The sequence below is a fragment of the Myxine glutinosa genome, chromosome 1, assembly GCF_964187855.1.
Source record: "Myxine glutinosa chromosome 1, kmMyxGlut1.1, whole genome shotgun sequence".
Taxonomy (NCBI): Eukaryota; Metazoa; Chordata; class Myxini; order Myxiniformes; family Myxinidae; genus Myxine; species Myxine glutinosa.
This window is the reverse complement of record NC_136261.1, coordinates 217,728,677-217,742,277: the sequence shown is the minus strand read 5'-3', so window position 1 is coordinate 217,742,277 and position 13,601 is coordinate 217,728,677. Positions and strand designations below refer to the sequence as shown.

The window sequence follows — 13,601 nt, the reverse complement described above, 5'->3', positions numbered from 1 at the left end:
CATGTCATAGCAGAAACCCTACCATGAAGTCCAAGGAACTGTCCGTAGGACTCTGAGATAGAAATGTGAGGAGGCATAGATCTGGGGGACGGTAGAAAACAATTTCTAGCGTGTTGAAAGTTCCGAAGAGCACAGTGAGCTCCATCATTAGGAAATGGAAATAATATGGAACCATCTAGACTCTTCCTCGAGCTGGCCGTCTGACCAAACTGAGCAACCGGGAAAGAAAGACCTTGGACATGGAGGTGACCAAGAACCCAATGAACACTCTGACAGAACTACAGAGTTCCTTGGCTGAGATACGGAGAACCTGCCGGAAGGACAACAGTCTCTGCCGCACTTCACAAATCAAGGCTTTATGGGAGAGTGGCCAGATGGAAGCCACTCCTTAAAAAAAAAATCCTTGAGGAGAACCTGCTTCGGAGAGCAAAAGGGCCTAGACTGCGGCAAAGATGTACGTTCCAACAGGACAATGACCCCAAGCATACAGCCAAAGCAACACTGGAATGGTTTCAGAACAATAACATGAAAGTCCTTGAGAGGCCCAGCCAAAGCTCAGACTTGAATCCCATTGAGAATGTGAAAAGACTTGAATATTGTTGTTCACTGACATTTCCCATCCAAATCGACAGTTTGAGCAAATCTACAAGGAAGAATGGGAGAAACTCCACAAATCCAGATGTGCAAAGCTGATAGACATACCCAAGAGGACTCAAAACTGTAATCGCTGCCAAAGGCGCTTCTGCAAAGTATTGACTCAGGTGCTTGATGATGATGAGCATTCCTTTTTGCACCGTGAAGATGCATAGGGCTGCCGAAGCAGTTTCCTTGGCTATTGGGCACAATCCTGGGTGGGTTGCCACTCCGACGCAGGATACGCGAATGGCTCATTCATCCCAGTGACCTGGTACTCATTTTGCCGACCTCAGAAGGATGACAGGCCGAGTCAACCCCCCTGGCGTTAATTCAACGATCGACCAGGATTCAAACTCAGGATTCTAGGATCCCAAGCCAGCACCATAACCGCTAAGCCAACACCAGTTTTACACAGGGGGGTTGAATACTTATTTAAATTAGATATTTCTGTATTTCCTTTTAAATTTTTATGTAAAATTTACTTCGACATTTTGACATTTTGGGGTATTACCACTTTGACATTTTGGGGTTTTATGTGTAGATCCATGACGAAAAAATCTCAATTTAATGAATTTAAAATTCAGGCTGTAACAACAAAATGTGAAAAAAAGTCAAGGGGTGTGACGTACTTTCTGAATGCAATGTATACACTCAGACAGAGCACCATGGGACAAAGCAAAATGTTTTCCTCATCTTTTCTTCCTCCCTTGACCTTTATATTTTTAAACATATGTATTTGTGTCTGAGGCTCTTCAACAATTCCAAAACTAAAATGGAATTAAAAGAACAATTTTCTGACACTTCAGAACTCCAAAAGCAAACATTGCTTCCATTAAGTATCAGCACTTGGTCACTCGTTCAGGCAGGGCACATGGCAACCATTATCAACTGGACCCCATAGTTGTTGTGGAGAGCGGAGACCAATATCTCTCCCACCCTCCTCAACCTTAAAGTGGAGATTGGTCTTTTACCTCTTGTCATCCCATCCCATAGATCTCACCATTCTTTGCTCATTTACCTCCTTCCATCCATGGGTCTCACTTGATGTTATTCTTCCTCTTGTCTATGGTCCACACTCTTCCTGATTTTCAATATAAAACTAACAATAGGCATCCACAATAAACCTTGTTGTGGATTGTCGCCTGAGGCCCTCACTTTTTTTTCCTTCCTCCTTCACTTCCTCACCTTTATTTGCTTTAAAATTCATTTTCTCCGCAACCGCTTGAGCAATTGACACAAAACTTTCAACATAGAAGCGTTTACCGATGGAGAATTGTTTAACAAAGTAGCATGAAGATTGGATGGGAAATGCGGCGGGCATTCCAAAAAGTCTGTTTTCTGCAGGCGTAGGTTGCAGGGTGTTTCACGTATCAGGAATAAGCTGCAACAACCTCGATTCGCTCAGCCTCGGCTAAATTAAGTAATTTTCCCACTCTACTTTCTACTCATTTTCATTTCCGTCGGATGTTTGTCAATCCACTTTTGTCTGTCTGATCATGCTTCCACTTTGGTTCAAACTATGGGAACAAATTGGCTCACCTTCAGTAGATATCATTCACTAGTATGATTGATCAAGGTTAAATGATTTTGATTGAATTTTTAACAATGAGACCTTATTGTCGGAAATACTCTTTATATTTATTTACATATATTGAGCCTGGTGTTGGCTTAGCGGTTAGGGTGCCGGCTTGGGATCCTAGGATCCTGGGTTCCGAATCCCGGTCGATCGCTGAATTAACACCAGTGGGGTTGACTCAGCCTGTCATCCCTTCCGAGGTCGGCAAATTGAGTACCAGTTCACTGGTAATTCCCTGTGTCGCAAGGGGTGACCAACAGGGTTGGTGGCAGAAAGGGCATCCGGCTGTAAAACATTGCTTCAAAAAGGGGACCATGGTGCCCAAAAAAGTCAAAAAGGGGACCACGGTGCCCGAAAAAGTCAAAAAGGGGACCACGGTGCCCGAAAAAGTCAAAAAGGGGACCACGGTGCCCGAAAAAGGCCAACGCCCGCTCTGTGGGGAAAATGGCCTCTAAAGGTGGTTCTATTTATTTATATATAATCCCCTTCTGTGCGAGCCTGAATTGAGTCCAACATAGGGCCTGAATTGAGTCCATCAGTGGGTGGTATACCGTATAACTCTTCCAATCTCCACCTTGATCTTCCTTCCCCACTGGCCTCGATTAATTCAAAATGCCTCCAACCCTTTCCCCAGTCCCTCACCCCTGCCTTCTCTTCCCTTATTAGTCCCCTACTGGTGTACACCGGAGGGGACTACAGGTTTGCACTCCGTTCCTCCATCTGTCAGTCTGTCCGTCCGTCACGCAAAGAACAGTTTTCCGGACTTTTTTTTCTAAACTCTTAATGCTAATGATTTCAAACTTGGTACATGGTTTCCTCATGATAGGTTACAGATCAAGTTCGAACTTCACGACGTTACGATCATTTTTGACAAAGTTATGGCACTTTGAACTTTGGTAATTTCCCCAACAGTTTTCCGGACGACAGACTGCCGGTAGGGGACATGTATTGCAGCGCAATACTCAGAATGCTTGTTTAATTTCCTCCCCCCCAACTTTCAATCTACTTCCACTTCTCTGAACCTGAAAGTGCTGCACTAGTGCCTCCTCACACAGCAGGCATGCTGTCTGTTCACTGAATAAACGGTTTCACAGCAGTCTATTTGAACTTGCTTATCTCTCCCACAAATGCCAGACATGCCTTAACTTTGGAAATGTTTATTTTGAAAGTAGAGACAAACAGCCCTTTAACTTTGTCTTCGGGCAAATGAAGCTTTGCTCCTAGAATAGGTGAGGAAGGAAGAGTACACTCAGCATCCAAATACCACCAAAACGTGTAAATTCGCCAAAGGATGTTCCGATTGGTTTCAACTTGGCAAGACCGCCAGTCTCCATCGTGACATCCGTTTGTGGAAAACGCTTGAATCTGCACACTCTTCTGGATGTAGAATAGTCTAGCACATATGAGCAGTGTTTAGAGGTAGGGGACTCTCATGAATGTTCTCTTTCTGAGGATATAGAGTATAAATGGAAAATCAAAGTATAAGGGAGAGAAGAAGAAGAATAGCTGGTCAGGAGTTACTTCATCGTGTATCCTTCTGTGTGTACCGCTTATTAGTCCCCTACCGGTGTACACCGGAGGGGACTATAGGTTTGCACGCCGTCCCTCCGTCCGTCACCGCAAAGAACAGTTTTCCGGACTTTTTTTCTAAACGCTTAATGCTATTGATTTCAAACTAGGCACATGGTTTCCTCATGATAAGTTACAGGTCAAGTTCGAACTTCACGACGTTTCGATCATTTTTAACAAAGTTATGGCACTTTGAACTTTGGTAATTCTGATAATTCTGATGATCCTTAACTCAGTGCCATTTTAAGTTTTAATTTCCTTTAAAAACCAATTTCTTTGCAATAATAGGACCGACTGAGATAAAATTTTCACCATATGGTGGACTCGGTCTGTAGAATATTTTAATGGCAGGTAATTATGACGTCACAGGTCACGTGGTTCGGTCGCCATATTGTTTTTCGTGAAAACACGAAAACCCCTTTTTCTTTGCACCGGTGCAACGGCTGAACACATCGAGGCCAAACTTTGCAGGCAGAATCGCATACCCATGACGAACAAAAAAGTCAGCGAGCATGACGTCATGCGTCACATGGTTTCAGAGTTATGACGTTTTTAAGCATGAACCTTTAAAACCGAGCTCCTCCCTCATTTTTGATCCAATCGAGGGGAAACTTCACAGATCTGTTCAGCACTAAAATGTCCTTTTGGAATTTGCGATAGGGCACGTGGTTTGGCAGATATCGTTAATTAAACGAAAATATTTTTAAAATGGATATCTCTTGAATCGCTAGTACCTCAGACCGTGAGTTGGTAATAATTTATATAATTCACAGTGCAATACGTGCAGGCCGCTCCACGGAGCGACCTTGCGGGCTTATCAACGAGGCGAGGCGTGACACACGTGTCTCAGCATACCTCAGATCAAGTTTGAAAACCAGCATCAACCGTGCATAAATTTGCATATTCGATCATTTTTGACAAAGTTATGGCACTTTGAACTTTGGTGGGGGACATGTATTGCAGCACAATACTCAGAATGCTTGTTTTACTTGACAAAACCTCAACTTTGGAGTTCACCGGCCTCCTGGTGCAGATCGAATAAATAACCTTGGGGTGTTGTGACAGGCCTCAATCGCCAAAATTAAGCTGCCAGTGCTTTAATTCGACGTAATCATCCTTTATAAGCAGGAAATATGTAAGCCAAACATGGGGTCAACAGAGGTGTACAAAAGATAGAAATCCTGGGTTTATTGTTGCATGAAATGTATAAACTCAGGAAAGAATATCTATACAAAAAGTGAATCTCGTGCTCTGAGCAAGTAGTTACATTCTTCATTTCCTCCATTCCTATCTGCAACTCCTCTGAAAGCACGTCCTCATCTCCTAGATTCTCTCTGCTATTAGTAATGCCCCTGACTGTTCTTGTGTAAATGTTAAAGCAGGGTAACTTTTGAATAAGCCTGCCATTTCGCTTTCATCACCAACCTATCTCCCATAATGGCCTCACGCTTGTCTTAACCTGTTCTTCACCCCTTATGTACTTCAATACAATGGCTTGCTATTATCTTATTCTTAGTCATATGTTTCTCATGTTTTCTTTCGATTTGCTACGTAGTCATTTTCTGAACTAATCTAATGTAAACTTGTGTATGACAAATTACAGCTCACAGATCTAAGTAAATGTTGGACAGCCAAGTCACAGAACTGTCTGTTGTTAGGTGGATTTCCCTAAATCCTTCATCAAATTTCCATAGGTGATACTGTTGGGGATTTCATACATTTGTCTTTGTTACCAGGCAGCCCTCGAGCATTCTGGGAACTGAACAAAGCTCGGCAGCACCGACCCCTAGCCTGTAATAACATAGCCTGTTGTTGAAGTTATGCAAGGCTCCCATCTTGGGCAAAGCTGCGTGGACGAGAAGATAGCTTTTCCCTTACTAAACAGCCCCCCAATTGTTATGCCTTTCCTCTTACCTTTAAAGTCTCCTTTCATTATTTTCTGTACAGTATATAAACCCTGGCCTGCTGTGTCCTAATTGAGAAGCTGGGCCGTTACTTGCTTACACGGCAGCTTTCCCATGTACATGTATCCCCTCCCTTTAATAAATTATCCTGTAACTGTCTCAGTTTGGTCAAATGATCATCTCTGGGGGAGGGGGGAGGGGAGAGTGCTGGGAGGTAAATCCTCGACAATACTTATTCACAAAGTTATGAATAGTCTGATCTGGGTGACCACGGGGGGCTGTCTTTGAAATTCCATTGGTGGAGGTGGTGTGATGTCCTTGCATGGAGAGTGCGGAACCTGTTGAGCTGCTTCTGTGGGAGGTCGAAACCTGGAGACTCTTCTGTCGGATCACTCAACAGTTCTTTGTTAACAATGTTGTCCGTTCAGAGCTTACGCCATTTGCCCTTTGTGTTTAAAAAAAAACCCCCGCATCACTCAAAACATTTGCAGAACCCTTGGAATGTTTGCATGACTCGAGTCGCATAGTTGGTAGATTCTGCAGGTCTTCATGGATTGGAAGGTCTGGGTTGGCTTTGATGCAGTCAAACACTCTCGGCGTTCTTGCCTTCCAGCACCCATCAGGGGGTGGGGTGTTAAACAGGACTGGAAGCCACAGTGTTGATTTCAGTGTACCGCTGATTCCTTTCCAGAATTTTTTCAGCTTTTCCTTTTCAGGGGGAGTTGATACATTCTGGTTTCATTTCCCCAATTGACTGTAGAATCTCTTTGGGTTACTCTCAAATATGTGTTTTTTTTTTCCTGTCGTTTCCTTCTTCCTAGTTTGTTATAATCGTCCTTGCTATCATTTCTATTTTGAGTTTGTTTTCAGCACCCAAACACTCGAGGTCTTTGTCTTCGATTTTGTATTTGTTTTTTTATTCTTTGGATTCTCTTTTTTTATTTTTGGGTGGCCGTTTCCTTTCCTGAACTGGCGTATTTGTCCTACTTCCTCCTCAGTTGCTCTGTGTCTCCAAGGTGGAATTTGGTTTCTATCTGTAGGGCCTGGTTTTTTTCCTCTTCTGGTGTTGTTTCCACGTTACCTTTTCTTGAGTGAATAGTGCCGATGCGAAACAGAGATTGATTTCTTTCAAGGTGGATGATTTTGAGTGTGTGTGTGTGTGTGTGTGTGTGTGTGTGTGTGTGTGTGTGTGTGTGCTGTATGCATACACACAGGTTACTTTATGCAGCTTTTTTGGCTGGGAGGGAATGTGAGTTAATTTATGGAAATCTTAGCCACCTAGGGTAATTGATTTGATGAGAGCTGATTGGTTATTCCCTTCAATTACGGGTGATAGGCGTGATTGCATCTTATGTACTGTACTGTATCTATAAAGCAACTGATCTGTTCCTTGTTTCCAAACCCTTGGGCCAAATTCCCTGAAATTTGCTACAATGCATTATCATCATAACATAAGGTTTAAATTCTTAATCAAATTAATGTAAACATTAAAATTGCGCTTTGGGAAATTGAGCCTCAGGTGCTCCCTTTGACATTCATGTTGGTGTAGCTTGGACTGCACCTGTACATTAGGTCGTTAGGTCAAATCGAAGAAGAAGGGATTCTATTGGAATCAAATCCAAAACAGATAGATATTTATTTCCCACGGGCCGAATGGAAATTAATGTACAAAGGTTCCAGTCTCCACCAAATGTAAGAAATGGTCACATGATCCTGCACGACCTGAAAAAAGGAAATGAGGCCTTTTGGCCAATCATTGCAGTATTGAACTCCCAAATACATGTTTGCTTCAGGTGTAAAACGTCTATTTCTGGGTTCAGACTTTTTCTGCGTGTTCTATCAGTTTTTTGGGGGGTTTTTTTGTATACAAGATCGAGGCTCGTGTATAAGAGATGGTGGTGAACAGCTGTTTTAAAGACCTGGAGGGAGGAGTGGGATTGAAGAGAGTGAGGGAGTTTGTTCCAGAGGTGGGAGAAAAGAGGAATGAAAGAGTGAAGGTGAGCAGAGAGTCTTGATTTTGACAGTTTCACCAGAAGAGGGTTGCCGGCAGATCTTGTGCGACCTGTAGGAATATTTGGGGGACAGAGCACAGATAGTACTGGAGGAGCTATGCCGGAGAGGAGTCAGTAGAAGACAGAAAGACCACCTACCTGCCTGCAGTGAGTGAGTGAAAGGCCAAATACCTCCTTTCCCCTGGGCTTATAATGTATTTATATGGTTTTGCTTATATATACACAAAGAATTAAGTTAAGCACCCCCCCCGTTTTTTTACAACCTCGCACATTACAAGTTTGTTGTCGTCAAAACAGTGTAATATACCCATGATATTGCTATATTTTCTGGAGAAGTGATATTATGGTCACATAAAAACATAACAATCATGCCGTTTTCAATATTTTATTCTGAATAATTTAAGGTGAAATTTTTTGGGAATTTTAGGCATATTTTCACCTCAATTTAAGTATGGAGCTATAGGTCCATCACGGACAGTGTGGATGACGTTTATGTTTTCTAACGTACAGTCATTGTTCTGAGAAGACCTCTAGCGATGTTTGCGTCAATAACGTGTGTAGGACCCACGTGATCGGATCACTGACTCAACCCTACGTCTCATAGACCCTGTAAGCCGTCGTATGCGTTGCTGTGGCAGGTTGTTCCATTCCCGATGTAATGCATGTTCCAATTCATCCAGATTGGCTATTGGAGGGACCATCTTCGCAATTTGTCGTCCCAACATGTCCCAAACGTGCTCGAGGGGGTTCAGGTCAGGACTGTACGCAGGCCAGGGGATGGTTGTCACAGCACCTTGCTCCATCCGATCACGTGGGTCCTACACACGTTATTGACGCAAAGATCGCTAGAGGTCTTCTCAGAACAATGACTGTACGTTAGAAAACATAAACGTCATCCACATTGTCCGTGATGGACCTATAGCTCCATACTTAAATTGAGGTGAAAATATGCCTAAAATTCCCAAAAAATTTCACCTTAAATTATTCAGAATAAAATATTGAAAACGGCATGATTGTTATGTTTTTATGTGACCATAATATCACTTCTCCAGAAAATATAGCAATATCATGGGTATATTACACTGTTTTGACGACAACAAACTTGTAATGTGCGAGGTTGTAAAAAAACGGGGGGGTGCTTAACTTAATTCTTTGTGTATATACCAATCTTAGTGAACATCAATCTTCTTGATGCATTATTAAATTGGTGTAAATAAATTGATCTTGATCGGGTGACAACTTGTTAGCCAAGAAGAAAGAAGGTTGGGAAGAGAATGAGATGAACCAGAAGAGAGGGAATAATCATTCACACAAATACGACCAATTGGTCAAACAAAATTTATTTTTTTCAAGTCACAGGTCACAAACTAAAATAATAAAATAACTACTGGTAATGTATAGTCAAAAACACTCACAATTACAAAGGGTAAAAGTAAGTTAATTCACATAACAGCAGTTATTCTTCAAGAACCAACTTTAGTGACGGCAAGGAGAAACGAAACCTACGTAACCACCGACTGTTCAGTGACAGTTTTATGACGTGTCCAAAGACCTCCCTGAAAGGTAGTTATATATTTATTCTACTTGTTATACATATTCCTGGTTCTTCTCATCAAAACCAAACCAATCAATTTGAGCCGATATTAAAGGCTCAAAGATCTAGTGTAACTATCCAACACGGTCTCGTAACTTTCTTCAGCTTCAGAGCAGTTTTCTCCAAAGTTTCTGAAGTTAGTATATTTTGGTTGTTTCACTATTGGCTTTTGAAACAGCATTTTGCTTATATTTATGAATGAACTTCATACTCATATTGGTAAAATAGTGTTAATGATCATACATGACAAAAACTCAACTTCCCATTGTCCGTTTTACACTCGGTGATGCACTTTACCAAAACAGTATGAAAATGGATGGGCACAGGGATTACCGCAAAACTATTAATTATTTCTGCTCATCATCGTGTCTAATTCTACTTCAGGCTATTATACAATCGAACCGTTTTACACATACGACTAAGGTTCATGCAAGACTATCAACTTCACAATATTAATGACATGGAGAAAAGGAAAGTAAAGAAAAAGGAGCATAAAGAGTTCACAATAGGGGTAATAAAAAGGAACACCTAATGGAAGTTGTTTTTTTTCCCCCACACTTTTTCAATCAACTTGTAAATGTATCTTAAACAATAGGATATATTAATAATAAAGAACAACTACTTGAACAAATTGGAAATAGTTTTCAATGTACAATTGTGGGTAATGTGTGCTCGATTTTTTGAGGCTGTGTGGAACACGTCCAATGAGAGCAGCACAAGCCTTAAGCTTAAAAAAACAAAAAACAAAAAAACCTTTGGATTTGGAATCTCACAGTTTTCTAGCTGAGACATACATTTGTTGGAGGTAATCATTATCCAAAAAAAACAAAAACCGTGGACTATATGACTAACATCCCCTCCCCTTCCCTCGTACACTCCACATGTTTTCCTCTCCTATGAGCCAAGCCTTTTTCTCACACCAACTTCCTTTAACGTTTTGCCCTTCTACTGTCTACCCTCTACCGAACATATGCTTTTCTCTCATTGTTCCTCTTCTTTCCTTTCTCATATTTCTTCATCTCACTTTGCTCCTCTCACTAATTACCCTACCCTCTCTTTTCTCATTGCAATACAGGACTTTCAAAATGACGTATTGATGCTAATGAGGCCTTTCACACACATGCGCTGTGTTTACACTCACTCACTCCTGCTAGCACAGGCACATTTAACCTGCCATTGTTCGGGCAAAATCTATAATTCAAATAGTCTTTCAAACATAATATTTGAATGAATGAAACGAAATTTGAATGAAACGGTGGCAATTTCAAAATGGTTAACCATAATTGTTGTATTCCCAGATGCAAATTAGACTAGCGGAAATATCCGCCAATAAGAGGCGTCAAGTTCCTGTTAATACCAAGCGTGCAGTGGCACATACACACAAACGCAAGCATGCACACACACACACTTCTCTTTTTAGTAACATATGCAAAAATCTAATATAATTTCTCTTATGACACCAAAACTGTTCAAACAACATATTTATAACAGCTGTGACTCCCCCTGCCTTCCAACATGATTAATAGTAAATGGCATCATTTTAATAGTAAAATTTAAACTTACCCAGAGCATTCACAAGCCTCAGATATGACCTGTCCATCGGTATTCAGAATCATCCAAACCAGATACGGCGTCTTCCTCCAACTCTTTCGTTGTGCAAAGGCAAACACTCCAGTTTCTCTCAGGTACTTGTCCAAGTATTTTTGGCTTCATTTAGTAGTTTTGTGAGTCATTTTAGGTAACAATCCTTATCACACACGCAAGCACGATAGCCGTTCACATGCTCTGACGGTCATTATTTCGAGGGGTTTCTATGCATGCACGCCGAGCATTCTGGGGCCAATTACCGTACATCATTTTGAAAGTCCCATATTGTGTCTAATATGCAAGTGACCCAGGAAGTGACCAAAATGGAATACACAACATTCAGGTTCTTAGAAGTATGGCTTGGTCACGTATCACAGAGGTAAAGTACTATTTAGCAATACACGTCACATAGATCCTTCATCTAACATCATAACTGCAGATAGCTGTACATCATCAAACCAGTAAAACAGTATTTATTTCACACAAGATATTTCAAAGTAACCAAACTCTCTTGATATCTTAACTAAATTAGGATTTTCTGCACCTTCTGCACATACAAAATTTTAACCATAATCGGACATCACATTTAACATACTTGGTTGTTCACACATTCGTAACTTCAATCTGCGAAAGTGGGAATTTTTTAAAGAAAAAAATAAAATAAATAAAAACCTAGAGAAAAGCTTAATGTAAATGTTAGTTCTAGGTCCTGTGCAACTTTCATAATACATTTGCAATCATAATTTATTGACCAAACAATGTATTTTCTGAACTGCCAATGGCAAAGAATATTACAGCCGTTATGTCGATAACCATCGCAGCATTTCATAGGAACGTGGATTGAAAAAATACAACAGCTTCAGGTATGGCAAGGAATGTTAATACAGGGGTAATTACAAGGAGGAAGGTAGAGTAAAACAGCCAGGTGAGGTCATTAATCGGTGAAAAGATGAAGATAAAAGGGAAAAAAAATTATGAAACATCATTAAAAAAACTATTGTTTTGAAATGGCTTGTTTTGTTTTTCTTCATTTTTATGCAACTACAGTACATTAAAGTAAACAATGACTTAAACTTATTGAAAAAGTTTCCTGATATAAATCCAAACATATGATAGTACAGCTGTAGGAATATGCATGGTATCGAACATTGCAGATTAAAGCTTCATACAGTACATATATTTTGTAGTAGTAACAACAAAAATGACGCCATCTTCAGAAATACAAAAAGTTACAACTAGTGGAAAACGTGTAGATATGGAGTTCACAAATAACAAATCACAGTGGGGAAGTCGTAACAACTTGCATTCCATCAGAGGAAGAAATGTATTTTCTATTCATTTACAAGGACTTTTGAGCAACTCTACCTGTACATAGTGGCTCATGGCTATCCTAAGTTGCTCATGATGGCATCAAGAACAAACCACAAAGTGTGGCCGACCGTCACCTGTCGATTAGATCGGACTATGCATGCAGAGTACTCCTTCGTATGAAAGCAATTACGCAATAAAACAAATTTTAAAAACTTAAAATGGTCATAGCCTGGGAGTTAAAATGGAGTTAAAAACAAGATTTCATCAACACTAATCACGTAATTTCCACAAGAACACTTTTATCATTAATAATGCTGAACTTGTCAATTGTTGCCTAAAAATGATTGGCCTTTTCTACTTTGCATTGTCACGGGTTTGTCTATCTGCATGATACTTTGTTTTTAAACCCTGGCTGTCTGTGTGGTATCTCATATGGACCTTCAAAGAAACAGACTGCGCAAATGCTTTTCCACATATGGGACATTTAAATGGTCGCTCGCCAGTGTGTACCGCCATGTGGACCTTCAAATTGCTCGAACGTACAAACGCCTTACCACAGACGGAACACTGGAACGGTCGCACGCCTTCGTGGCTCCTCATGTGGGCCTCCATCGTACCGGGGTACGCGAAAGCCTTGCCGCAGATAGTGCACTTGAAGGATCGTTTTCCCATGTGGCTGTTCATGTGAGCATCCAATGTTTCTGAAGACACAAATGCCTTCCCACAAAAAGAGCAAATGAACGGTCGTTTTCCCGTATGAATCCTCATGTGCACCTCCAAGTTATCTGTACGTGAGAATGCTTTATTACAAATGGTACACTTGTAAGGACGCTCCCCTGTATGAACCCTCATGTGTTGGAAAAATCTCGTTTTGCATCCACATCTGTAGTTACACTGATTGCACTTGTACTTTTTGTACGAGAAGTCTTTAGGGTGCCTCTCAATGTGATGTTTCAAAGTTGCTTCATTGTTAAATGTCTGGGAGCACCTGGAGCATGAAAACCGCCTGGAATTCTGCTTTGCTTTATCTGCCAAGACAGTGAGCAAGAGCATGTAAAATTAAGTTTTTTTTTTCTTTTATTTTCTTACATGATCAAAGGCTCGTACTGGAGCGCATGAACACACACACACACACACACACACACACACACACACACACACACACACACACACACACACACACACACACACACACACACACACACACACACACACACAAAGGTGGATACATCGAGACCTGGGAGGGCTTTGTTCCACCTTCTGAAACCCGAATTTGGAGATAACAACCAACGACACACCACAGGACTGCTAGACGAGACAAACACAGCCACTGAGCTTGGGGGAGTGCGGTCACTTCCTGGGGCACTCTGGGTACCACAACATTGGTGCCGCCTTTCTCACCACACTCAGTG

At 41.2% G+C, this 13,601-nt stretch overlaps 1 protein-coding gene and 1 long non-coding RNA gene across 6 annotated transcripts in view; one reads left to right on the top strand and one right to left on the bottom strand.

Annotated features, from left to right (window-relative positions):
* LOC137434061 (uncharacterized) overlaps window positions 1–13,601 on the top strand; it is a 60,791-nt gene that overhangs the window by 13,033 nt on the left and 34,157 nt on the right. The gene's annotated exons all lie outside the window — the stretch shown is intronic.
* The window catches only part of LOC137434040 (uncharacterized), a 58,934-nt gene continuing 54,354 nt past the window's right edge, over window positions 9,022–13,601 (bottom strand). For all 4 annotated transcript variants that reach the window (XM_068126653.2, XM_068126671.2, XM_078783755.1 and 1 more), the window contains exon 6: window positions 9,022–13,217. In XM_068126653.2, coding sequence (XP_067982754.1) covers window positions 12,544–13,217 — 674 coding nt within the window. In that variant the 3' untranslated portion in view covers window positions 9,022–12,543. The remainder of the gene's footprint in view (window positions 13,218–13,601) is intronic.